The sequence below is a fragment of the Tachysurus vachellii genome, chromosome 2 (genome assembly GCF_030014155.1).
Source record: "Tachysurus vachellii isolate PV-2020 chromosome 2, HZAU_Pvac_v1, whole genome shotgun sequence".
NCBI lineage: Eukaryota > Metazoa > Chordata > Actinopteri > Siluriformes > Bagridae > Tachysurus > Tachysurus vachellii.
Genome location: NC_083461.1, coordinates 19523071 through 19548210, shown reverse-complemented (window position 1 = coordinate 19548210; position 25140 = coordinate 19523071). Strand labels below are relative to the sequence as shown.

At 43.9% G+C, this 25140-nt stretch overlaps 3 protein-coding genes across 5 annotated transcripts in view; 1 reads left to right on the top strand and 2 right to left on the bottom strand.

Moving 5' to 3' along the window:
- Window positions 1–25140, bottom strand: part of zgc:174164 (uncharacterized protein LOC570656 homolog) — a 202553-nt gene that overhangs the window by 91140 nt on the left and 86273 nt on the right. The gene's annotated exons all lie outside the window — the stretch shown is intronic.
- On the top strand, window positions 732–22898 carry waplb (WAPL cohesin release factor b). 3 transcript variants are annotated; one of them, XM_060862212.1, is made up of 21 exons: window positions 732–849; window positions 1981–2471; window positions 6306–6945; window positions 7099–7412; window positions 8433–8554; window positions 10447–10542; window positions 10809–10973; window positions 11271–11407; window positions 11518–11629; window positions 12157–12384; window positions 13042–13153; window positions 13668–13765; window positions 14101–14177; window positions 17593–17750; window positions 17833–17948; window positions 18405–18569; window positions 19227–19434; window positions 19556–19644; window positions 21202–21297; window positions 21392–21460; window positions 22763–22898. In XM_060862212.1, the coding sequence occupies exons 2-20, from the start codon at window positions 2003–2005 to the stop codon at window positions 21455–21457; spliced, it is 3468 nt and encodes a 1155-aa protein (XP_060718195.1). In that variant the 5' UTR covers window positions 732–849; window positions 1981–2002; the 3' UTR covers window positions 21458–21460; window positions 22763–22898. The 3 variants fall into 3 exon arrangements, with proteins under 3 accessions (XP_060718195.1, XP_060718185.1, XP_060718203.1); XM_060862202.1 differs by lacking the exon at window positions 22763–22898 and adding an exon at window positions 22580–22754; XM_060862220.1 differs by lacking the exon at window positions 22763–22898 and having other exon boundaries at window positions 7099–7388; window positions 21392–22754.
- atoh1c (atonal bHLH transcription factor 1c) lies at window positions 23039–23691 on the bottom strand. The gene has a single exon (XM_060888052.1). It carries the CDS (start codon window positions 23555–23557, stop codon window positions 23039–23041), a length of 519 nt encoding a protein of 172 aa, XP_060744035.1. The 5' UTR covers window positions 23558–23691.

Below are 25140 nucleotides of genomic sequence, written 5' to 3'. Positions count from 1 at the left end.
TATTTAACTCGCGATGAGTTTATGCACTTAAAAAAACTCAATGTCCCATAATGCACCGCTCTTCTGCCTGGCTAGCTTCCGGGAGTGGCTAAGCTAAACTATAAACACTCGACTAGAAATAGCATTTGCATCTCTGTGCTATTGTTTAACTTATTATTATTATTATTATTATTATTATTATTATTATTATTATTATTATTATTATTATTATTATTATGTTTTCTCACTTTAGCTTAGTAAATAATGGCGCATGCGTACATCCAGAATACCCGGATGTGAGGCTGATAGTCGATAGGGCATTTAAACAGGTACTTAGCATAAAAATAAAAGTCTTTTTGGAGATATTTTCGGAATGTCAGCTTGTTAAAATATATAAAATATAATATATATCTATATCTGTGGAAGTATATACGTTTATTCAAATTAATACAATAATAAACCGGAAAGCAGTTCCGTTAGAATAAGCATATAATAAAACAAACGCCAGTAAATGCATTTATAATTGTTACTAAAATGCCGACATTTTAGACAGCCTAGAGAATCTATTTGGACGGATTTATGGGATTATTTACATTCTTTGTGGACTACACTTCCCAATGTACACATGAAAATACGTGTACGTGTGTCTCGCATGCACGCCTTTCAGGCTTAACTGGCATGTCATCTAACCAATCAACTTGTTCGTATGCTAATTACCGGCTTGTGATTGGACAAATTTGGATTTCGAGCGTGATGACGTTTGACGTTGCTAGCGAAAGGGCAAAAAGGAGGGAGGAACTCGAATGGAGGCCGTCGGTGTTGAAGAATCGATACAATCAACTGAGAAAGCTGTTTTAAAAAACTGCAATAGTACGTTTTAATATTTCGGAATTTGAGCTGGTTCGCCTCGGTAGATCTCATCGACTCTCTGTTCCGTTGTCGGAGCCTTGTTGTAAGGTCGTTTTGTGGAGTAGTTTCTTCTTGTTTATATTGTGCAGAATCCGAGATCTGGAGCAGGAGGCCCGACTGACAGTTGGGTAATGTAGCGCGAGCGCAGCTAATGCTAAGCTACCTGCTTAGCGCGCGAGAGCCTTGCAAACTTACAAAGCTGGACGCGGTGATAATTTATCAGTAATTAAAAACCCGAGTACATAAGCTAGATATAAACGCTGTTCGATACGATCTTGTAGAGTCGTAAACACAAATAACATAGCTACGGGCAAAGTTGGCTAACTTCACACACAGCTAGCTAATAGGCTACCGCGCTATTGAATTAGCCGCTAGCATATTTTACAAGCTCGCCTGGTACTTGTTGTGAAAAAAAAAATAAACGGAATGTCGCCGAGTTATGTCGTGTTTTCTTGTATTGCACAATCGCAGAATTTTCTTGTATCGCACAATTTTAATATTTCGATGGTGGGAAAAGCCTGTGTTTTTACCGTCGGTGTTTTACAGGAGTTTAACAAGCACCAATTAGCTAAACAAAGCTAATTAGCTGTAGCTAAACACTACTTCTGATAAGCGCTGAAGTTAGCCGAGTCGTTTTAGCATGATGGTGACTAGCTAGCCATGTTTATCTTTTTTATAAAACAAGAATGATACGTTTGTTTTTGTGTAAACAGTTTGAAGAGTTGCTCTTGTTAGCTGGGGGATCGAGAATTGGCTGAATATTTGCTGGGTAGCTATTGGTTACTCATAGCTAACTGTGCTGTTGGTAATGGTGTTATTAATAATACTTCTTAATTTGTCTGTTTTCGAAATAAAGTTCTGTGTATGTTTGTCCTGAGCTACTATTAAACACCATTGTTATTGTGTGTTAAAGCTGCTAAAAAATGTCATATAAAATGTAGTAGATGATTAGTTTTATTTTCTTCTTGTGACTTTTTGTTTACTCACCAAGGAGCTGGAGTTTCTCCTCAGTGTAACTACAGGGCATCAGTTCCAGGATGTTTTTGTAATATCCATTTGTTTTTGGTGTTTTGTGTTTCCTTCTCTATGTAGAGAATATGAAACGGTCTTCACAATGACGTCTCGAATCGTGAAAACCTACAGCCGCAAGGCGGGAGATGGGACGTCCAAGTTTGATGAGGTTCTGTCCAACAAGCGTGCCACACTCAGCACCAAATGGGGAGAAACCACTTACAAAGCTCAGCTGGGTTCCAAAAGACCCAGCATGAAGGCTGACCGACCGGACCGTACCAAGAAGCCCAAGATGGCAAAGGACGATGACTCTGAAGACCCGTTTGGGTTTGACAGCGATGACGAGTCGAAGCCAGTGTCCTCCCGTAACGTGTCCAAGTCCCCGTCCAAGCTGGGCTATGCAGAAGCCGGTCTGACCCTGGAGCCGAACAGCAGAGTGAACCAGCCTGCTAGCGTGGAGGCGGCGGCACCCAGCTGGCCCCCGACCCGCACCTTGTACACGTTGAGTGGAGATAAGAGTTCTGTTCGGGTGCCGGAGGACTCAGGGAAGTTCTTCAGCAGCACTACATCAGGTATGAAGTTTTTTCTTTTTTTTATTTAACTTTATAAGCTACAGAGTAAGGAACATCAACAACAAAACCCCTATTGAATTACCATGACATGCACATACATTATTGGAAAAATAAATGTGTTCGATGAATGGAATCAGATTTCTTATTAGAGATCAGATGGCATGATCAATTCTAGAGTAACAACTGGACTCCCCATTGTGTGCAACGGCCTGAATAGAGATGGACAACACAAGGATATGCTTGTTAAAGGAAGCTGGAAAAATGTAGATATATCTGGTTTAAATGTTGAACAACTGGACACGAGTATTAACCGAACACTGTTTGGAACAAATTGCGTGTGGTGCAGCATGGTTTACATCTAATGTCAATCCATTTAAATAAATTAAAGTTGATAATATTGGGACTATTTTAAAATGTTCTGTAAAACGAAGATAGTGAGTGTCTGAAGGTGTGTGTGTGTATGTGTGAGGGTGTGTGTGTGTATGTGTGAGGGGGTGTGTGTGTATGTGTGAGGGGGTGTGTGTGTATGTGTGAGGGGGTGTGTGTGTATGTGTGAGGGGGTGTGTGTGTATGTGTGAGGGGGTGTGTGTGTATGTGTGAGGGGGTGTGTGTGTATGTGTGAGGGGGTGTGTGTGTATGTGTGAGGGGGTGTGTGTGTATGTGTGAGGGGGTGTGTGTGTATGTGTGAGGGGGTGTGTGTGTATGTGTGAGGGGGTGTGTGTGTATGTGTGAGGGGGTGTGTGTGTATGTGTGAGGGGGTGTGTGTGTATGTGTGAGGGGGTGTGTGTGTATGTGTGAGGGGGTGTGTGTGTGCGTGTGAGGGGGTGTGTGTGTGCGTGTGAGGGGGTGTGTGTGTGCGTGTGAGAGGGGGCGGGTGTGCGTGTGAGAGGGGGCGGGTGTGCGTGTGAGAGGGGGCGGGTGTGCGTGTGAGAGGGGGCGGGTGTGCGTGTGAGCGGGGGCGGGTGTGCGTGTGAGAGGGGGCGGGTGTGCGTGTGGGCGGGGGGGGGTGTGCGTGTGAGAGGGGGCGGGTGTGCGTGTGAGAGGGGGTGTGCGTGTGCGTGCGTGCGTGTGAGAGGGGGCGGGTGTGCGTGCGTGCGTGTGAGAGGGGGGCGGGTGTGCGTGCGTGCGTAGTGAGAGGGGGCGGGTGTGCGGGCGTGCGTGTGAGAGGGGGCGGGTGTGCGTGCGTGCGTGTGAGAGGGGGCGGGTGTGCGTGCGTGCGTGTGAGAGGGGGCGGGTGTGCGTGCGTGCGTGTGAGAGGGGGCGGGCGTGCGTGCGGGCGTGCGTGCGTGCGTGTGAGAGGGGGCGGGCGTGCGTGCGTGCGTGAGAGAGGGGGCGTGCGTGCGTGCGTGCGTGTGAGAGGGGGCGGGCGTGCGTGCGTGCGTGTGAGAGGGGGGGCGGGCGTGCGTGCGTGCGTGTGAGAGGGGGGCGGGCGTGCGTGCGTGCGTGTGAGAGGGGGCGGGCGTGCGTGCGTGCGTGTGAGAGGGGGCGGGCGTGCGTGCGTGCGTGTGAGAGGGGGCGGGCGTGCGTGCGTGCGTGTGAGAGGGGGCGGGCGTGCGTGCGTGCGTGTGAGAGGGGGTGGGCGTGCGTGCGTGTGAGAGGGGGTGGGCGTGCGTGCGTGTGAGAGGGGGTGGGTGGGCGTGCGAGCGTGTGAGAGGGGGTGGGTGGGCGTGCGCGCGTGTGAGAGGGGGTGGGTGGGTGTGCGTGTGAGGGGGTGTGCGTGCGTGTGAGGGGGTGTGCGTGCGTGCGCCTGCGTGAGGGTGTGAGGGGGTGGGCGTGCGTGTGAGGGGGTGGGTGTGCGCGCCTGCGTGAGGGGGTGGGTGCGCGCCTGCGTGAGGGGGTGTGTGTGCGCGCCTGCGTGAGGTGGTGTGTGTGCGCGCCTGCGTGAGGGGGTGTGTGCGCGCGTGAGTATGAGCGTGCGTGTGTGCGTGTTTTTTCTCCCCTCTTCCACTTGACTGTTGGATATGAGTGACAGGTGGCTCTTGTAGATCAGACAAAACACAGCGCCCCCTCTGGGAGCATCAGACTTGTCCCGAACAGCTCAGTGACATTTTCCTGACAGGAAGTGGCATGTTTGGCAGTGTTACAGGGTTGCAGGTGACAGCAGGCTCAGACCTACAGCGCTGGCAGTGTGTGATAAGAACATCAGTGTTAATTACCAACTACAGAGTAAAACCTGACGGTTCCCCTGGACAGAACACCAGCAGCTGGCTGCTGTGGCTCTGATGATGCCTGGTCTCATGTAGCAGTCATGGCATTTAGCATACATGGGGATATTTGGGAGGAAATAATAAGAACTTCACTGTATTTCAAGCACATGTGGATGTGTGTACTTTTAGATGAATGGTTTGATCACAATCTGTCATTTCCCCCTCTGTTGCTGTTTCATATTGAGATGCGAACACTCAGCTTGTTTATGGTGCTTCTTGTAGGATAAGAGATGTTACCAAGTTTAGCACTCAGACAACTTCATGCCTTCTTGCTTTCAAACTGACGTTTTAAAAAGGCCAGACGCCCAAAGGCTGCTGAGCCCAGCGGATCTACAAATGGGTTTCTCCTGCGCTTATTTTATATTTCCGCTCCACCACAACTGGTATTTCAGTCTGCCTCCTCTCCGGGGTGTGAGAGAATTATCTGGCCGATTGAGTCGCCGATTAGCTGGAACACCGTTTCAGAAGACATACATACACACAAGTGATGCTGACATTAAAGAAGAGGATTTAAAGGCGGGTTAAGCTGTCTTCTTTTAGAGTTCAGCTCAACTTGCATTTATACAGCGTGTGTACAAGTACACAGAAATGTTAAACAAACTTGTACGCAAACATTGAATAAAACCTCTGCACCTTCCGGTGTCCAGAACCGTTACAGGCTTGGAGCAAACGATTGGATGATTTAAATGTCTTTGGGAAGTCGTGGAGTCTGCAGCTTTAAGATAACCAAAATAACCTTCTGTCTGAATACAGAGCAAAGCAAACCAATGAAACATCCTTCTGTGAAGGATCTTATCTCCTGGTGTCTGTGCTGCTCCACAATGTCTTCACTCTCAAAACATCAAGCAGATTTAAAAGTAAGAAAATGAAGCAGATTGTTGTGTATCAGGGTGACTTTACTGTACGATTCAATAGCACATATTTTACACGACTCCTTCATTTTCTATGGTTCATTCTTATTATTTTATAATATAACTAATGAGAAATTACAGCGAATAACGCAAGTCTGATTCCTGACCTTGTTAACAGGTAAATGTTAAACTTGTAACCATCTTCTAGGTAAATTTGATTGATTTATTTTTTAAGCTCACATCTAGCCGCACCATCTTCCTTTTTTTTTCTTGTATTATCTCAATCTCAGGCTGCATCCTATATATTGTAAAAATAGTACAAGAACATGTGACAGGTTTGTGTAGAGTTTTAGGCTGTACTTTAGCGTGAGTCAGACCGCCTCCCCAGCACAACTGTTTTGACTCCCGGCCCAGTAATTATTGTTTTGTGCTTACTTCAAGACAGTTCCACTTAAGCGCTGACCTCTGAGGTATATTATTCAGCTTTATTTTTGCAGCATGGAAAGATTAGCAGTTGCTGCGCCCTCGAAGACATTCCTTCTGTTTACAGGCACGCACTGATGACATATTTTGACTGGGTAGAGTTATCATCATTCTTAAAAGCACTGTTGTTATTTCTTTGGTCAGAGTAAGCGTTTGTATTTGACGGGCTTTAAACCCGGACACAAACTACCCCCACCCCCCTTACAGTATGTGTTGCATGCAGAAAGAAGGTCTGTTTCAGAAAATCACCACCAGGTTAATTGTTGTCTGTGTATGTGTGTATCTTTTATCAGGCAAGCCCCACAGCTGGTCCAGCGAAAACTCCGAACATCACAGCTACTCCTGGTACAAAAATGCTTCAGAGAGTGACCGCAAACCGCTAGCCCAGACCACCACCCTGAAGTCAGAAAAATCTGAAGACAACGATTCGTTTGACGCATGGGGTGCTATTGTCGGACTGGGGTCTCGCTCCACTTCGCCTCTCTCAGCCTCTAGAGACTCTGCGTCTAGCACATGGACCTCTGGCAGCAGCCTCCTGACCAAACGCCCTGCCGAAACCAGTGTCACCGAGGTCGGCCAGGTTGACCTGGATCTCCCGGTGGAACCTTCAGAATCAGAAGACCACTCACAGTCGTTGCTCAGGGCCTCCAACTGTAGGACGTACTGCAGACCTAACAAAAGCAAGCCATCCACCTTCGGAGGCACGTCGAACAGCGAGGGTGCAGGATTCAGGAAGGACGGCGAGGGCAAGAGCCGGGGCAGGACAAGGGACTACACGGTCCTGCACCCGTCCAGTATGTCTGCCTGCAACGTCACCATTCAAGACTCCATGGAGCGGGGAATGGAGGAGTATACACCAAGTGCACCGGCGGCTGATCCGGGAGAGGCTGGACGGCTGAGGAAGAAAGTTGAGCCCGAGACCAAACCTGCCAGGTAACGCTGCAGAATCTCGATCTTCATAAGACAAATTTATATTGATATTAACACTGTCATATAAGCTATTAAAGAAAATGAAGCAACACCTTCTGACCAATCAGAATCCAGAACTATTTCTTTACTGTGCGGTGTTTATATTGGTCTTGTCAGGTCCAAATCCACACAGAACAAGACCAAAAAGGAGAGCAAGCTGGATCTCTTTGGCTTTGACGACGGAGATGCTCCCTCTGCAGAAGGAGACCCCGTCTGTTCAGGCAGCTCAAACTACAAGATCAAATACTTCGGGTTTGATGATCTGAGCGACAGTGACGGGGACGAGGACGAGGATGAGGACAGGCCGAGAAAGACAAAGAGGATGGCCTCCATTCCAGTGGAGGTTTCTGGAGTGCCTAGTGTAGAGGTTTCTCGACCCAAAGCATCTCAGGAGAACAGCAGCACAGGTCAGAAACTTGGCCTCAAGCGAGGTCAGTATGCCCACACACACACACACACACATACTAGTGATGCATCAATAACACTAGCCTACAGTTCAATACATACTTTAGTATTTTTATTAATGTTTTTGGTTCAGTACTGATGGCCTATTTATTTATTTATTTATTTATTTATTTATTTATTTATTTATTAAGTTCAAAATTTGTTCTTATTTCCTTAACTATTTCTTCGGGGGAAAAAAACAACTTTTTTAATTTATATTCCTTTATTAATTTACATTCCTGTTGCACTGTATGACATAAAATAAATAAAGGACTATAAACATATCTTGAACAAATAGAAAAGAAAGTGAGGTTCAACTATCTGTAGTGACAGCAAGGCTCTGTTCTGTCGCTAATTCGTTTTCAGCATTTTAGGTGGCGCTTTTAAAACATTGCTTGCAAACCGTTTTTGATGCTTCACAACGAAACCGAAATTTCTTCACACCACAGATTAGAAAGACAGCCAAGCTTCCTCATATTGCATTTCTTCAGCGTTTGCCATGTCGAATGCAAGAAATCTGAAACCAGATTTGAGAAGAAATGATTTACATCACTCCATTTTAGAGATTAACACCAGACCTTCCACAGATCCTGAACTCAACCGGTCACAAATCGATCAGAGCCACTAAATCGTATCGTATCAGAATCACCGTGTCCAGAACCCAGATGTGCAGATGTGTTTGGTATGCTTCTGACCATTACCTCTTCTTTTAAGGTCCATGATGAACTTTCTAATTGAGACAGGTCCGTGCACATCACTCAGATTATTAGCAGGGGATTTATAACCGCTATTTGGTGTGTTGCAGAGGAGAGTGTGTGTGTGTGTGCGTGCCTTTCCTCAGCAGGTTTTATCAATTATCTCAGGGTTAATTGCTTTCCTCTTTTCTCCTTTACTGAGTGTGATTTATGATTTATAGGAATATAATTTTACTACTTTATTTTCTCTATCATTATTTCACTTTTGAGGTCAGTGTTTTGTTTTTTTTTTTGTTGTTGTTTGAAATGAAGATCCTCTGGAGACGCCTGAGGTGAACTCGCACACCACACCCGAGGTCCCAAAGAGGCCTCAAGTCAAACCTCAGGAGAAAGTCAAGGAGAGCAGCAGGAGGATCTTCAGTGGACCCAAACGGGTAAAGCTTTCAGATTTAATCTCCATCAGGCTAATCACGATGATTAAATTATCGATCAGCTTTCCATTTCAGCTGTAAGTGTAATACATTATAGTTTTCAGGGTATGGGTTTTTTTTTTTTTTTTTTTTTCTTCCTTTTTATAAATTGATGTCTTGATAACTTTATCACATGCTCCAGGTTTTCTTTTTTCACTCTTACAACAAAAAAACAAGTGGAAGCTTTTTTTTCTCCTTGGTCTACTTGTGCTCCACTCCTCATGTTTATCGCTGCTTTCCTTTAAACTCGAGGCAGAAGTGTTGACTTGACCATTATCTCCTTCAGACTCTAGTGGTTCATTATTCAGTTTTATGGTTGCTTTTAGGGCATTTCATTCATTTTAATGCTCTTTTATTTATTTTCTATTTTTTTGCTGCCCTATTTGGTAGGATTACAGCATTAATATCACCACGCAGGCACTTGCCCTTTAGCGAGCGTTATTCAGTGACACACGAGCCATTAATTGTAGAGCAGAATTCCACAATACATAAATGCGTTTAAAACAACCAATACCGCTGAAATGATTACATGCTTCAAACAGATAAACGGAGTAGTGTCATATAAACCTTTGGGTGAGAGGAATAAAACCCTTCTGCTGTTCAGGGTGGTGACGTTAGCGCTGCATTATCACATCATCCTGTTGATTATGTCCTAAAAAGTTTTTATTTATTTTATAAATGATTCCTGGCATTTACAACCTTCTTGGCTGGGCGTGGATAAAATTGGGTGTGTTCCAAATCACTGCAGCCCGTGAAAGGCACTTGAGGAGAGCTAGTTAATTAGTGCAAATGAAACCGGCCTCCCACGGAGCGGCACTTGTGGGGCCAAGCCGCTCCTGTGTTTCTCTTCATCGGTGTTTAATAACCCAGCTGCAGTTCTGCCTGGTGTAAATCCCAGTGCGGTTGCCAGGTTGTTCTTTTCTCCCCCTGCTGACCTCATTGTGCTTAACTTGGCATCCCATTTTCGGTCAGTTCCTGCTGTTTGAGCGGTCCTGGCATCCGCTTCCGATTTCACCATCGGGCTGTTATTCCTGAAGCAGGTTTTTTTTTTCCCTCTGTGCTCTTCTCCTGACTCTTAAAGACCTCTGAGCTCAGCACATTCAAACGAGGCAGGAGGATGCAGAGCCTCCTTAACGAGTTTTAATTAGAGACTCATTTAGAAGGGAGACCAGGAAAAATAACAGACTCAGGGATGCAGAAAAAAGCTCCTTTAGCTTCAACGTGCATCTTAAAGTATGCCATGTTTGTGTTAATGCTGAAATTAAGATTTGTTTCATTTACTGATTTGTGCCTAATCCGCAAAGTGAGTTCTAGAAGAGCCAGCAGTGTCTGTGTCGTAATGATAAATTCATCCTGCACTATTAATCCTTTTGTGCGTCTTGTTCTAATTAAAAATAAACACTCAGATTACTGTTACTTCTCTGGCACTAAAACTGATCTTTCGGGCGGAAAAACCTGTAAATGTTTTGTAATGGAGGTTTTGGATTTAGATTTTGTCCATAGAGGTAGAACCGTATCTTTTTTTTTTTTTTTTTTTTTTTAACATCGTCGTGTATCACGTTTCACCTAGTGGACAAACATTTGAACTGCAACAAACGAGCGCTAATACAGTCCCATTGTGATTGTAATCACAAGGCCTTGTGCTCACTTTAATGGAAAAACAGGATTTTTTTTTTCAAAATATGCACCTCGGCTACAGGCTTCGTGCTGCATTAGCTATAAATGTATTCCCAAAGATGGCTGATCTTCCTATGATTAAAAATAACGCAGACGTGAGCTTATGTACAGACTGTAAAGTGTGATGTAGAGCAGCTTAATTCCAGTGTGTGTTAAAATGTGGGTTTGTGTCTCTGCAGTCTCCTACTAAAGCTGTGTATAATGCAAGACACTGGAATCAACCAGAACCTGAAGAGCTGCCTCCTCCTCCTCCATCTGCATCACAGGCCGCTCCGGTCAGTAACACACACACACACACACACACGCAGCCACAGTGTAGATTCTCTTTACACCTGGTTCCTCGTGTTGCTATTCGCCGGTTCGATCACTGTTATGTAAATGTTTAGAACTACTCTGAGAACCATGTGTGCATGACACACTCGCACCTGTGTTCTCTCTGTGTGTGTGTGTGTGTGTGTGCTGGTTGTGCCAGTGTGAGTAGAGATGAACACTGTGTTTAGTGTGTTAATTCTCTCACTTCTTCTCCTCCTTCCTCTCTCAGGCTACTTCATCCGGGAGCAGCAAGGAGTCAAACTCGCACAAGGGAGACGAGGGCGTGTTCAAGACTCCGCCTCTGCCACCCAAAGTTACCAAATCGGTCACTGTGCCCACTGAGCCTTACCAGGACATCGTCACTGCACTGAAATGCCGGAAAGAGCACAAAGAGGTGAGAGGGAGAGAGAGAGCGACCCATTCACCACTTATTCCATCATATAATTACAAATACTATATACTATATTCTCTTTAATGCTGTCTTACACTACCTTCACATTAAAGAGCTCAGTGTGGAGTGTGTGTGATGTCACGTGTCCAAGATAGCAATCTTCTTTTTAGACTCCAAACGTCTTTCACTACCGAGTTTAATATCTTATCCCCTTATTATACCTTACTATGCGTGATAAGTTCTTAGCCTTGGAGGAAGATTTATTATTCTATTCAAAAGAAACATCTTTCCTTTCCGCAGTTATATACAGTGGTGCAGCATGTAAAGCACTTCAACGATGTGGTGGAGTTCGGAGAGAACCAGGAGTTCACGGATGACTTCGAGTACCTGGCTACAGGCCTCAAGAGCGGCCAGCCTCTCAACACTCGCTGCCTTAGGTAAAATGAGAGCGAGAGAGACAGAGAGAGAATCTTTCACAGGATGATGGATGATGTTGAATGCTAATGGATAATCTAAGTGATGGGTCTGAATGTTTGTGTCTCTGCAGTGTTATTAGCCTAGCGACTCGCTGCGCCCTGCCCAGCTTCCGCATGCACCTGAGGGCCCGGGGGAAAGTGGCACAAGTCTTTAAGACCATCAATGATGCCCCCCAGCACCCTGTAAGACCAACACACACCACTCTTTCTCACGGACATTTCACCGCATTGTTAATCTCTTTTAAGTTCCGTTTCTAACCACGGCAAATTTGTCATGTAAGCGGAATTGACGATTGATTATTGCCCTTTAACCGCACAGTAATCTCGAGTGTTGTAATAAATTTTTGTATTGAATACAACCTACGTATGTGCTTAGATGTCAACAACGTGGTCACTGTCTGCTCTGGTGATTAGCATTCCCTAGTGCTGTATTTGTGTTTTCTCTAATTCCGATGAGTCCATGGACCGCGAATAAGAGCTGGTTCTGTCAGAGACCTGATAAAACACACAGAGCAAACACAAGTGAGGAAACTACAAAAGGTGATGGAATAGAAGTCCCACTGTTAACAAGACGACGCCCAATGATTATGCAAAATTAATAGAACAAAAAAAACAGAAACTGGAATCAGCTCAGGATAGTTGCATTAAAGGCTCTGTCTTTCTCTTTCGTAAAGCATATCCCCCCCCCTCTCTCTCACACTCATTAACAGAACCTCGCTCTATGCACGGCGTCCCTGATGTACATCTTGAGTCGTGACCGTTTGAACATGGACCTGGACCGCGCCAGTCTGGAGCTGATGATTCGCCTTTTGGAGCTCGAGCAGGACAAAACAGCAGACAGCCATCTCTCCGCCAAGGAGATGAGCAAAGTGAAAGAGCGGATCCGCAAGCTCTGTGAGACGGTGCACAACAAGCACCTCGACCTGGAGAACATCACGGTACCGCATAGCGCACATAATGCTTCGGGTTAATCTAGTAGCTTACAGTAACGTGTTTCCATTTCAAAAGGGAAGCAGTGTAACTTTTTTTTATTTTGCTCTAATGTTCAGTGACTAACATCTCTGACCATGGACGATCTTAAAGCACTGTCTGCCCTCCAATCTTCATCTATTATTAATGGACCATAGAGATGTGCTTTAAAACCTCCGTTTAGTCCAACATTCTAATGTTCAGTGTTGTATGTATTGAAATTTCAAGGGGAATAAGTTCATGTTTGAAAAGAGCTTATATGTTGTGTTCTTTTTCGACTCTATATCTTTTACTACTCAGTTTAAACCTCTCTTTATCCAGAGATGTTTTCCGTCACAGTGACACTACTCTTATCTGCCCTCTTCTGCATACGTGACCTCTGAGTGGGTTGCACTGTGTTCTGTAATGCAGCCTGAGCTGTTGCTATAACAACCATATCGTATCAGATCGATGAGATTGATGGACACTGGTCATTTACAGGTCATTTCGCTAGATATGTATGTTAATTTTAAATAATCAGTCTCTGGGAAATTTACCTCAGGCATAGGATGAACCTTAGTTTGGTTGTGTTCTCTTGCATTGTCTTTAGTGTGTGTGTGTGTGTGTGTGTGTGTGTGCGTGCGCAGACGGGGCATCTGGCCATGGAAACGCTGTTATCACTAACCTCAAAAAGAGCAGGAGACTGGTTTAAAGAGGAGCTGCGGTTACTGGGAGGACTCGACCACATCGTAGATAAGGGTTTGTGTTTCTTTTCAGTAATTCTATATAAAAGTGTCACACTCTTCTTTCTGATATTGATACTAACCCCGAGCGCGAGCCGATACTCATCCAATATGACGAACTTCACATTCAAACCTGCCAAAAAAAAAAAGTCTTCCAAACCCCAATTCCATTTAAAATTCCAACAAAGCCATTTGTTATAGATAAAATCTTTCTTCTTTCATTACATCTAATGCCTAATATCTATTAACATAGTGTTACTATTAGTCTTGTGATATTGTGTGTGAATACACGACGGCAGCACACGTGGATGCAGCAGCTCTTATCTCTCAGCTGTCTGTGCCGCACCCCCCACCACCACACACACACACACACACACACAGACTCTAAATCTTAAAACCTTCACTTCAGCCCTGAACTGACCGGCAACTAATAAATCATCTAGTGTGTACTGTAATAAAGAAATCAGCCTGGTTATTGAGGGCTGGAGAGTGTGTGTGACGGTCGTTTTGTACGCTCGTACCTCCTGCAGTGAAAGAGTGTGTGGAGAACCTGAGCTGCGAGGATGATAAGGAGAATCTGGTGGCCTCGCTGTGGGGTGCTGAGAGGTGTCTGCGCGTGCTGGAGAGTGTAAGTAACACACACTGGCACACTGAAAGATACTTAAGAGTTGGAAATAGGATTTTCTGTGAAAGCAGCACATATATATATATATATATATATATATATATATATATATATATATATGCGTGTGTGTGTATATATCTCTATCTGTGCGTTGATTCATATATATCAACTTTAGTGCGTAACTCCACTTCATCACACCAGCCTGCTGTTGATTCACTTCCTTCAACAGCACCACACACTATTTATTTATTTATTTATTTATTTATTTTTCCTTCTTTTTTTCCCCTCCCATGTACTTGACCTTCATTGACTCTTTTTGTTTTTATTTCTTTCATTAGGTCACTGTGCACAACTCAGAGAACCAGGCCTACCTGATAGCCTACAAAGACTCCCAGCTCATCGTCTCTTCGGCTAAGTAAGTGCGCACACACACACGCACAGCAGAGTTTGCTGCTTCATCTAAAAAGCGCTGCAGGAACACTGCCTAAAAGCTTGCCAAGGTTTTGCAGTGCCAAGTATCTACTGGGTTTGAGTGATTCAGCTCCTGTTTATGAAATGTCTGGATTTAGCTCCCTGAGGTTCATTATAAACTTCTTGGAATTCAGTAGAGCTGCAGGGAGCGTTGGAAAAACAACCCAACAACTTCAACGACCTCTCTATCAGCCGTGTTTTTAAAAAAAAAAAAAAAGAAAGAAAGAAAAAGTATACTTAAATACTTCAGTGCTGCCCTGGTATAAATGTGTCCCTACAACTGTTTGTTTAGATCACATCATGATAATCAGCACACTGTGATGTTCAGGACACATTAACATTTCACTGTTGCTCCTTTTTGGAAGAGTGGATCTCTTTAGGGAGCAGTTTTGCACGATGTCTCTGCTGGCAGCCCTCTGTATACTAAGGTTTCTTGGAGTTTTATAGTATTTTCAGTGTTTAAAATCATGTCAGTTTGAGTAATGCCATTCACCTAGATAACTAGTCTTTTAATCACAAACCCAGTTCTCAGATCATTAAAAACTTAAAATTGAGTCTCTCTCTCTCTCTCTCTCTCTCTCTCTCTCTCTCTCTCTCTCTCTCTCTCTCTCTCTCTCTCTCTCTCTCTCTCTCTCTCTCTCTCTCTCTCTCACAATCTGTCTCAATCTCTCTCTCACACCCTCTCTCTCAATCTGTCTCAATCTCTCTCACTCAATCTCTCTACCGCTCTCTCTCTCTCTCTCTCTCTCAATCTGTCTCAATCTCTCTCACTCAATCTCTCTACCGCTCTCTCTCTCTCTCTCTCTCTCTCTCAATCTCTCTCTCTCAATCTCTCTCTCACTACATCTTCTATACTTTGTGTACTACAGTTTGTTAATATTTTAGTTACCAGAAGGATTTTTTGCAAACCGGTGTTCCTGTTCTGATTTTGTAGGTTTGTAGACAATACAGTGTAAAATTGCCTCCCTGCACTTCTGCATTAAACAAATGTTAATTATTTAGTAAATTGAGTTGTTTGAAGTTGCGAAAAGTCCTTTTTGTAACTAAAAAAAAAAAGATATTACGGCTCCGTAGTTATAAATAAACTATAGAAAATGTAAAGACACAATTTCTGGACAGAAAGAGAGAGAGAGCCTCAGATTTAAGTTAATTTGATCTGAGAATTGGATTTATTAAAGCAGCCATGAATTTAGTATTAAGAAAAAAAATTAATGGGTCATTCTTGGACCGACGCAGGGTAATTTTCCTCAGGCTCTACCCTGACACATGAAAATGAATTTCTGATACACAGGATAAAAGTCGATTCTCTGTATTTTCATATATAGAATCGACTCTTTGTTGTCACATCGATTAGTGAAACACTTCCTCTGCTAATGCAATTAGCCCCCGGCTTCCCTCTAGCATGGCCTGGGTCAGTCTGAACCCCACACACACGCACACAATCCCTCAGCTGGCCCTCATTCAGTTCTACATGCCCAGAAAAACTCTACAGTGTGATAATAAGGAGCTCACTAATACATGAACCCACTCGCCACCATTCTCCATAATTAACAAGACCTTGTTATGCTAATCACATTTTTTAGAAACGCCCAATGTGAAGCTCTCTGTGTTAAGCAGCACATGGCCTTATGCTTGTGCACACACACACACACAAGTTACAGTAAGGACTCGGGGTCTAACAGACTCTTGTGTATTTGTGTGTGTGTGTCTATATAAACAATATATTGTTTAATATTACAGTGATGCCTCGAGATACTAGTGCTCTGACATATGAGTTTTTTGAGATACGAGCTGTGATTCGACCAAATTTTTGTCTTGATATACGAGCAAATTTTTGAGATACGAGCATCCGAGCCGCTGCCGCCGAAACAAAGATCCCCAACAACCACATGTGCTTTGTTTCCCCTCCTCAGCTTCCCGCGTCTCACTCGGTTAAAGCCGCCTTTCCACTGCACATGACAAACGACGGTCGATAAAACGGAAGTCATTCATTTCCTATGGAGAGTCGCAAAGGGGCTGCGTGAGGTGCCGACCATCTGCGGATCTGTAATTTTCGGATCCGTTTTGAGCGTTGGAGCCGTTAAAAAATGTAACTTGTGCGACTACACCGCATCTGATATGCCACCAGGGCAGGTTTTTTAAAAAAACGACCGGCAGATGTTAGTGAGGAAAGAGTGACAAAAAAGGCAAAAACAAGTGAAGAGAAAAGCGATGAAGAAAATTAAGCAAAATTAATGTAAAGAAATCGTGAAATTGTAGCAATTAAGTTCAGTTAAGTTAAGAGAATTTCAGCTCTGTCAGGACCACTTTGTCAAAAGAGAATTTATTAGATGATATGCATACAGTTAGTGTTGGCGGTATGGTTCTGTTCTGGGCAAGAATCTACGCGCCCATCCGTGCGCATGCGTGGACAGAACGCGGAGAGCAGCGACTAGAAAATAGAATAAACCCCCGTATAACAAAACCACTTATCATGCATAGTATTAGATATGCTCGCTTATGCGTTTTTGGAAAGTAATAAATGAATGAATGGATAAATAAATAATTAAATAATTAGAGAGAGAGGGAGAGAGAGAAAAATATGTGGAGATTTATGACGTAAACTGGTACAACGAACACAGGTTCCGGCATGGTGGAGTCGGGTTTGGAGGAGGGATTTTAAATCGCAGCAGCAGCGACGCACTAGAGGGCTCTATGAATGGGAATGTAAATGGTGGGGTTATATGGATGTCGTAACCGGATTGGTGCACGTCGTGGACAGCTGATTAACAGCTGATGCACGCATGACGACGTGGCCTGCCTGAACTAACGCGGTGCTTGATTTAAGTTCGTTAATTTTAGTGAAGTTTAGTTAAGTTCCATTTAAGTGTAAAGTAGCATTAAGAGTGTACAGTAGCGAGTAAGTGAACGAAAGTGAAAGTGTACGTACGAGACAAAATTCCTCCTGTTTACTCCTCCCGCAACCTCCGTGCGCATCTTCCGTAAAGTAAAACCAGTTTATTTTTTTAACATTCTCTTTTATTACTGTATGTTTTTATACAATATTTGTCATTTATATGTACAGGTACTGTACATTTTTCATATTCAAAACACAAACAAAACAACTGGAGTGGAATTTTGCGAGCTGGAGCAGATTAATGGGATTTCAATTCATTTAAACGGGGAAAATTGTTTTGAGATACAAGCAGTTTGAGATACGAGCAAAGTCACGGAACGAATTAAACTCGTATCTCGAGGCATCACTGTATATATTTGAGTAAGTGTGTGTGTGTGTGGCATTTATTAATTCTAAATCAATTCCTAGTTTTTATAAATAGCTTTGTTTTTTTGTTCTAAGAGTAATTGTGTGTCCATGTCAGGGCCTTGCGTCACTGTGAGGAGATGATCCAGCGCTACAGCAGGGATGTGAGCAGGAGCTCGTCAGGGTCCTCACAGCCCCATTGCAGCGTGGGTAAAGCGGTGCAGGACTGTATGAGAGCAGTCATCGGCGTCTTGCTCAACCTTACACATGACAACGGTGAGCTGGAAACATGTTATGTGAACAGGCAGAATATAGAATATTAGAAAGTGTAGAAACTGACCTCCATGTGCGTGTTTAGAGTGGGGAAGCACAAAGACTGGTGAACAGGAGGACCTGATCATCACCGCACTGAACTGTGTGCTCAGGGTGCCTCAGTATCTGCCACAGGAGCAGCGATTTGACATCAGAGTGCTGGTGAGCTGCTCAGACAAAACCACTCCATCCGTATGGCCAGCTGTACGCCAATCACCTGCTTTACCACACGCCAATCACCTGCTTTACCACACGCCAATCACCTGCTTTACCATACGCCAATCACCTGCTTTACCATACGCCAATCACCTGCTTTACCATATGCCAATCACCATATGCCAATCACCTGCTTTACCATATGCCAATCACCATATGCCAATCACCTGCTTTACCATATGCCAATCACCATACGCCAATCACACGCTTTATTTTGCACAAATTATCCTGATGAAATGTTCAGATTTCAGGTCGATGCCCAATCAGCTATAAGACCATATATTATGTCTTCACATCATACAAGCTAGTCAAGTGCACCCTCATTTATGTAACTTGAACTGAATTATTAATAAATGTTTCAGGGCTAATATGGAGCAATGAGCTTTGTGTGTGTGTGTATAGGGTTTGGGACTGCTGATCAACTTGGTGGAGTACAGTGCGAGGAACAGACACTGTCTGGTGGAGATGGAGATGGACGGAGGCGAACTCTGGGACTCCGTATGTGTGTCAGACAAAGAGGAGCTGAACACAGAGGGCTCACTGAGTGCTATCGCTGCACTGGTGAAGGTCTGTCATGTGCAAAACACACACATGCGTAATTACTTTCTTTTACTAATGTTTTACAGTTTTATCATAGCTAGGCAATTATGAAATGCTTCAGTATGACGTGTCTGTAGTATAATTTCATTAAAAAGACATCATTTGTTAAACTTTCATTACCAAGTTACATTAACATCACTGTTGTAATCGAGTAGATTAGATTAATAACATATAGACTGTGCAAAGATAATTAGTCCATGTTTAGGCTCCTGTGTGTTACTAAATCAGAGGGAGCAGATAAACAAAGACTCTCTAACTCTTGGGGTTCCTCTGGGTTCCTCTCTCTCACTGCTCCTTATGTCCAGAATCGGTTACAAGTTATCACATTCTGTCAAACAGACACTTTTCTGCATCAGGTTACAGATGATTAAGAGGTAAAAAACCCTGTAACTGTCATATCAGTGAATCTGCTCACTAACTGTTTAACAGGTTTAGGGTACGAGTTGCTGTGATGGTCCTCTGTAAAAATGTAGACTGTGTTTCCTGTAATGGACACATTTAGCTAGCTTAATTTCTTTTTATTGTTTTTTGATTCAATTTTCCCATCATTCCTGCTCTGTGTGATGAGGATGTTCTCCATGTGATCGTAAAATTTTATGTCAGCGTATTTGTGTGCGTGTGTAGCTGTTCCTCCAGCGTGAGCATGCCGCCGTCCTGGCTGAGGCAGAGACGGATGACTTCATCAACGACGTGCCCACAGAGGCACTGGACCAGAGCGGCGAGTGGCAGGAGACGTCTGGTGAAATTCAGTGGGTGGCGTCGGAGGACAAGGGCACGGACAACCAGAACAAGAAGAAAGACGAAGATGAAGAGGAGCTGGACCTCAACAAAGGTGAGAAACCCACACAAACGTGCGCATGCACACAGCGCTTACTAATAGTCAGCAAACACTGGCAACATTTTCAGTGAAAAGGGCAACTGTGTGTATCTCACTTTTTTTTTTTTTTTGGTAGCGCTCCAGCATGCAGGGAAGCACATGGAGGACAGCATCGTGGCATCATACACTGCACTGCTTTTGGGCTGCCTCTGCCAGGGAAGCCCTGTAAGTATACACACACACACACACTCCACATTTACTGCTGCAAATGAAAGCTTTTATGCGTCCTCTCAAGTTTTTGATGGAAATTGCAATGGAAAAGGCATTGAAACATAGAAGGACTCTTGGGAAGGGCATCATTTATGTTTGATGTTATAATAGACAAGTGTAGGAGACACACACACACAGAGAGAGAGAATCACGTTGCTGTTACCTTGTTCTACAGGAACTTTCATGTATCTGCAGCTCAGCATTTTCTCTTCTCTTGAGTGTGTGAGAGCGAGAGAGATCCTGCAACTGCACGACAAGCCATTTATTTATTCCTCTTATTTCATCAATGTAGCAATCTGATTCTGAGAAAATCCGGCCGAAGTCTTACAACAGACAGGAAACTCGTACGATCTTTCAACACCACCGATGTAGGATTTGTGACTGGCAGGTTGGACAGTGAGTATAGCGCTGTTGTAGTGGAATGTGATCAGAAGGTGTATCGGTGTTTAAAGTGGAAAAGGAAGGAGAGCATCTGTCTTCATCCTGTTTGCAACGAACAAAATGGCTAAATGATCCCCTAACACAATAAGTTATACACAGAGGTGATATTCAAGTCTTTCAAACTAAACGATCAGAAGAGGAATGCTGGGGCGTCAGGCGTAGCCACGTCCGGGTCGCGGTCCCTGTAACACCTTAAATGGATGTGGTCAAGATGAGTAGCTTTGTGTCAGCGAAAATTAATACGTGACGACATCTGGCGTCTCCTGTCAAGCTTCCGTTTGTTATTCATAGCATTTGGAAAACATTTCACGTGTTAAACACTTAGAGAAAGTCATATGTAAGTGTTGGCAGCGTAAAGATGATCTGGACGCATTTCTGTTTGTCTGTGTATGTGTGTGTATAATATGCTGACAACAGCAGAAATTCAAAGGACGAAAGTGTCAGAAGGTTTAAAAAATGTTTTGGGCCCCGACTGCGGTGTAGTTTTTCCTTTTTTAATCTAATCTTCTGTACGCTCCTAGCTTTTGTATGCAAATTTGCATTGAAATGAGATTAGGCTTAATTCTTTATTTATCAGTGCAGTCAGGCCTGAGATGTCATTGCGGCAAAACAACTGTTGCCTGGCAGACGAGGGGAATTGGAAAAAAAACAGGAATCCTATTAATTAAAAAGCAATTATGCCCAACCTCGTGCGCTCACTGAATTACAAAGAGCCAAACAGAATCAAGGATATTTAGCTCATTGTTTTTGATCAAATAACTCCCAGCTGCAGTGTGTAAAAGGCTAATTAGAAAGTGTAACCGAGATGTAGGACGAGGTTTAACACCATACCTTTTAGTAATGGTTAAATAAGCAAAAGGTAGAAAAGTCTACCGCAGAGAAGCGAAAGACTCCAGAAGACCGAAGAGCCGGACGACACGAGACTTTGTTAAAGAAGCGGAAGCCGAAGGCAGAGCTGATTTATTCCGGCATAAACAATGCCGTCCAAAAGAAATGGGAACGGCGTCTAATAAGAAATGATTTGAGCACTCGAAGGACTTTAATGGCAAACGCTTGTGTGTTCTGTTCCAGATGAACGTGAGTACTGTGCGGGAAAACCTGCCCAAAGGTGACTTCTCTATAATGACAGAAATGCTGAAGAAGTTCCTAAATTTCATGAATCTCACTGTAAGTATTTCCTACATATTTCAGCTTTTGGGTGGATGTGTGCGCGTGTGTGTGCGCACGCGTGTGTAACCACGGATTGTGTTTTTATTTCCAGTGTGACGTGGGCACCACGGGCCAGAAGTCAATCTCTCGGGTCATCGATTACCTCGAGCACTGCTAGTGTGTGAGCGGAGGTCCCCACACACACCCACCCCTACTCACACACACACACACACACACACACACACACACACACCTGTCCAGACAGAGGAATGCAGAGACCCACCAGCAGCTGGGTGTCAGCAGTCCTGCCCCCCCCCCTTTTTTTTTTAAATATTCTTTTTCTTCCTTTTTTTCTTTTTTTTTTTAATTTTATTCTTTTGATTTTTTTTTTTAATATCAAACCCAATTGTCGCTATGCCCTGATGATGTCATGTCACAAATCAGCCTTAGAGGAACACGCATGCTTTTCATCCGTTACTCTGTCACTCACCTCGATTTTTACGTTAAGCTGAAGGATACGACCCCCGGTGTAAGAACAAATCCAGAGAGCGCATCAACTCTTCCTTAGTTCAGGAGGCAGATCAGGAATAAACCTGCCATAAGTTCAGCAGGTTAGACACAGAGCTCACAGGGAGACTTCCTGTTACGTCCCTGATATCTCATTCTCCATCTCGGCGTAGAACGAGCACGTGAACCCGAGCGCATATGCACTTATCGAGTGCTTGTGGTTTAGCTTCACCACATAACAACCGGAAGACCTAACGTTGTTGTGCTCGGATGAGAAAATCACACAATTAGGAACAAGCCAAGTGCTCAGATCAGCTCCTCTTATCATTTGTTTGTTTTTTTTTTTCTTTTTTTTCTTTTTCCTTTTAAATATATATTATTAAATAATTTATTTGGATTTAAGGGCGCTGCATGATTTTTAAGCTGAATGTCAGTATAAAGCCCTTAACGTTTATATCTTTTATTATATATAAATCTCCATCTCCATGCCCGCTTCCTTATGACACCTTTACGTGTCCAGTTCCACTTTTCATTCGTGTTACTTTTTTTTTTGTTTTTTTTTTTCCCCCTTTCACACTCGTTCACAAATCCATGATGTGTTTATTCCTTCTGTGATGAAATCAGAAATGAACTTAGCATCTAGATGTACAGAAAAGACATACAAGGTGTTTTTATTATTCTAATTATTTACTTTGGAATTGATGCGTATTATCAAAACGTGTTATTTTTTGTTGCCTGCTGCAAACTTTTTTTGTTGGTCGTTTGTCTCGTGTGTGTGTGTGTGTTCTGTTAGGGCTGTTCAGTGCGCTAATCATCGCTGTTCTCTTAACTCTGGAAATGAATGGAACCACACAGATGTACATATTTCTGTAAATATCGGCTCTTGGAAATCTAGAATGATAGACTACTTTTCAGAATTGAACCTTATTTTTTATTTTATACAGTTTTTTTTTTGTTTTTTTTTCCCCCCTCTCAGTTTTGTTGAAGTCACATTTAAGCTGCGTCCAAAAGCCAACCACAGGATCCTGGACACTTTGTACCAATTTCAAAAATAATGTCTTTGATTACGTGTATATAATTTTAACTTGAATAAAAAGTTGTTACTTTCATTACTTCTCTTTCAATCCATTACAATGTTTTTTTTTTTTCTTTTTTCTTCAATTTTTTTTATTGTCTGTACAAATCCTCAGCTCAATGTCATTTCTACAAAGTTCCAAAAATATATAACATATAAAGATGACATTGCTACTCGCTACTTCGTGCCGTTGCTCCGTTCCCAAAAGTTCAGTGTTCCTTTGAGCTCGTGCCGCAGCCGATTCTCTGTGTCCCCTCCGCAACACGCTTCTGAGTCTGTAGAGTCCTTTTCCACTCCGTCCTCTGCTTTAACGTCACCGTTCTCCGTTTCTGAGGTCACCTCCGGAGATTCAGCTCTGTCCTGTAGCATCTCGCTCAGAGTCCCGATGTAGATCTGCGCCATTTGCAGAGTCTCGGATTTGGAGAGTCTTCGGTCACTCTGCAGGCGCGGGATGACACTGCGCAGCCGCTCGAACGCAACGTTCAGTCCCAGCATCCTCCGGCGCTCGCGGGCGTTCGCGGCTAGTCTGCGTCTTCTCCGCTCACGCTCTGCAGGAAGGCGAAGTCCAGAGACGCTCCAATCGGGTATATTTTTGACATCCGGGCGACGGTCCGAAAACGCCTCCAGTATGACGAAAGGTGTGCTCTGGCGAGCCATTTCCATCTGCAACAGTTGTCTTTTTATTTTTTTGTCCATTTGAGGGTGCAGAGGAGGTATTTATGGCTGAAACCCCACCTTCCTGCTGCGTGTGAGGGGCGTGGTGAAGAAGGGCTCGTGTCTATGGAGTATTCGTGACTAAAAAGCGAGCGCTTTAGATAAAGGACAGCAGGGAGTCCATTAGCCGAGTTCATCAAAAGTGGATTAGGCGCGCCTCGCCGATCGCCAAGAGCTCCATGCCAGCTTGGGGAAGGGGAAGAGCGCCAGAGCTCCGTGGGTGAGCAGGCACAGATCACGCCTCGCCTTTGTAGCACACGTGGTCCATCACAATGTCCACGAGGACTTCAGAGACTCCAGAACTGGATGAGAACTTTTATTAAACCCTGAAGAGGCTCATCTTCCAGCAAAGGATCCACTGTTACACAAATCAAATGGACTAACGTACCATTTGTTTGCTCCGTTCCTGTAAGTGCTAGTCCTGCGTCAAGTTTGCCTGTTAAAAAAAAAAAACCTGCACGTCTGCAGCCGGTGAAGAACGGCTCATTCAGGACCTAATTTGACAAGCAGCATCCTCTGCAGCCTCTAATCCAATTAAACGCTGTACAGTCTGCAGTTTGGAGCGGCTGCCACTTTCATCAAATTAGATAAAACCCGTACACTCTCCAGACTCCTCCAGTGCACCCCTGAGAAACAAAAGAGCATTCACTCCAGACATGTGGCTTTTTAGGGTGGAGAAAGAAGGAGGAGGAGGAGATGATGGAGGTGATGACTTTGCTGTGCCCGGCCAGGTCTCGTCCAGGTCTCAGCTCTTTTGGCACACTTCTCATATTAAAACCAGCGAAGTGGCTCATTGTAGCCGAGGATCAAACTGCGAGTCAGAGCAAAACCGAGCTGTGATGAAAACTTAAATTCTGCTCCGTAGGGGAGGGGGGAGAGATTAGTGACCGGGATAAACAGGAGAGAAACATTTCTTTTCAGAGCGTGCCAGCAAAGCCTTTTGTTTTTCTTTACCTAATCCACAAAGTCTCTCTTGGCACTTTTTGGTTATGTGTAGCAGAAGCAGCGCTGAAAACGGCGGTGATTTAAAAGTGAAAAGCGTTTTACACAAATGACGACAACGTTTCTGCAAATCACTCGGGTGCCGCGAGTCGGCGTGAACGTGCCTCAAACTGCCTCTAATCATATAACTGTAGATAAGTTACTGACACATGCTTTAAATCACTTTATACTGGCTGACACGCCGCTTTCAAATCAACGAATTGCATCTTTGAAGCTCGACCATTCCGCCGGTCACATGGGGTTTTGAAAAATTTGAAACTGCTAAAAATTCCAACCATCAGTCAGAGTTCCATCATTTAAACTAAGATGGAACATCAGGCTTCTTATTGGTTACACATGAAATGAGAAGTGAGAGAAGAGGTGAAGCTCACCTCTGTCCACTGCTGTGCTGACTTAACTAAGCTTACTGTGTGTGTATGTCAGTGTAAATCATTGTCTTGTGCTTCCTGCAGCTACATTTCCTAGTCATCAATTAGACCAGAACATATAGGAGGGGTGTGTGTTCGTGGTCGTGCTTTCAGCAGCAAATGCTTAATCAGCCATGTCACTCTACTAATGAAAGC

Bases quoted from the DNA above. Each gene is read 5' to 3' on its own strand.
- waplb (XM_060862212.1), top strand. From the start codon at position 2,003: ATGACGTCTCGAATCGTGAAAACCTACAGCCGCAAGGCGGGAGATGGG. The intron at 10,974-11,270 runs GTGAGAGGGAGA...TCCTTTCCGCAG, and splicing joins GCCGGAAAGAGCACAAAGAG to TTATATACAGTGGTGCAGCA. The intron at 13,766-14,100 runs GTAAGTAACACA...TTCTTTCATTAG, and splicing joins GTCTGCGCGTGCTGGAGAGT to GTCACTGTGCACAACTCAGA.
- atoh1c (XM_060888052.1), bottom strand. From the start codon at position 23,557: ATGGACAAAAAAATAAAAAGACAACTGTTGCAGATGGAAATGGCTCGC.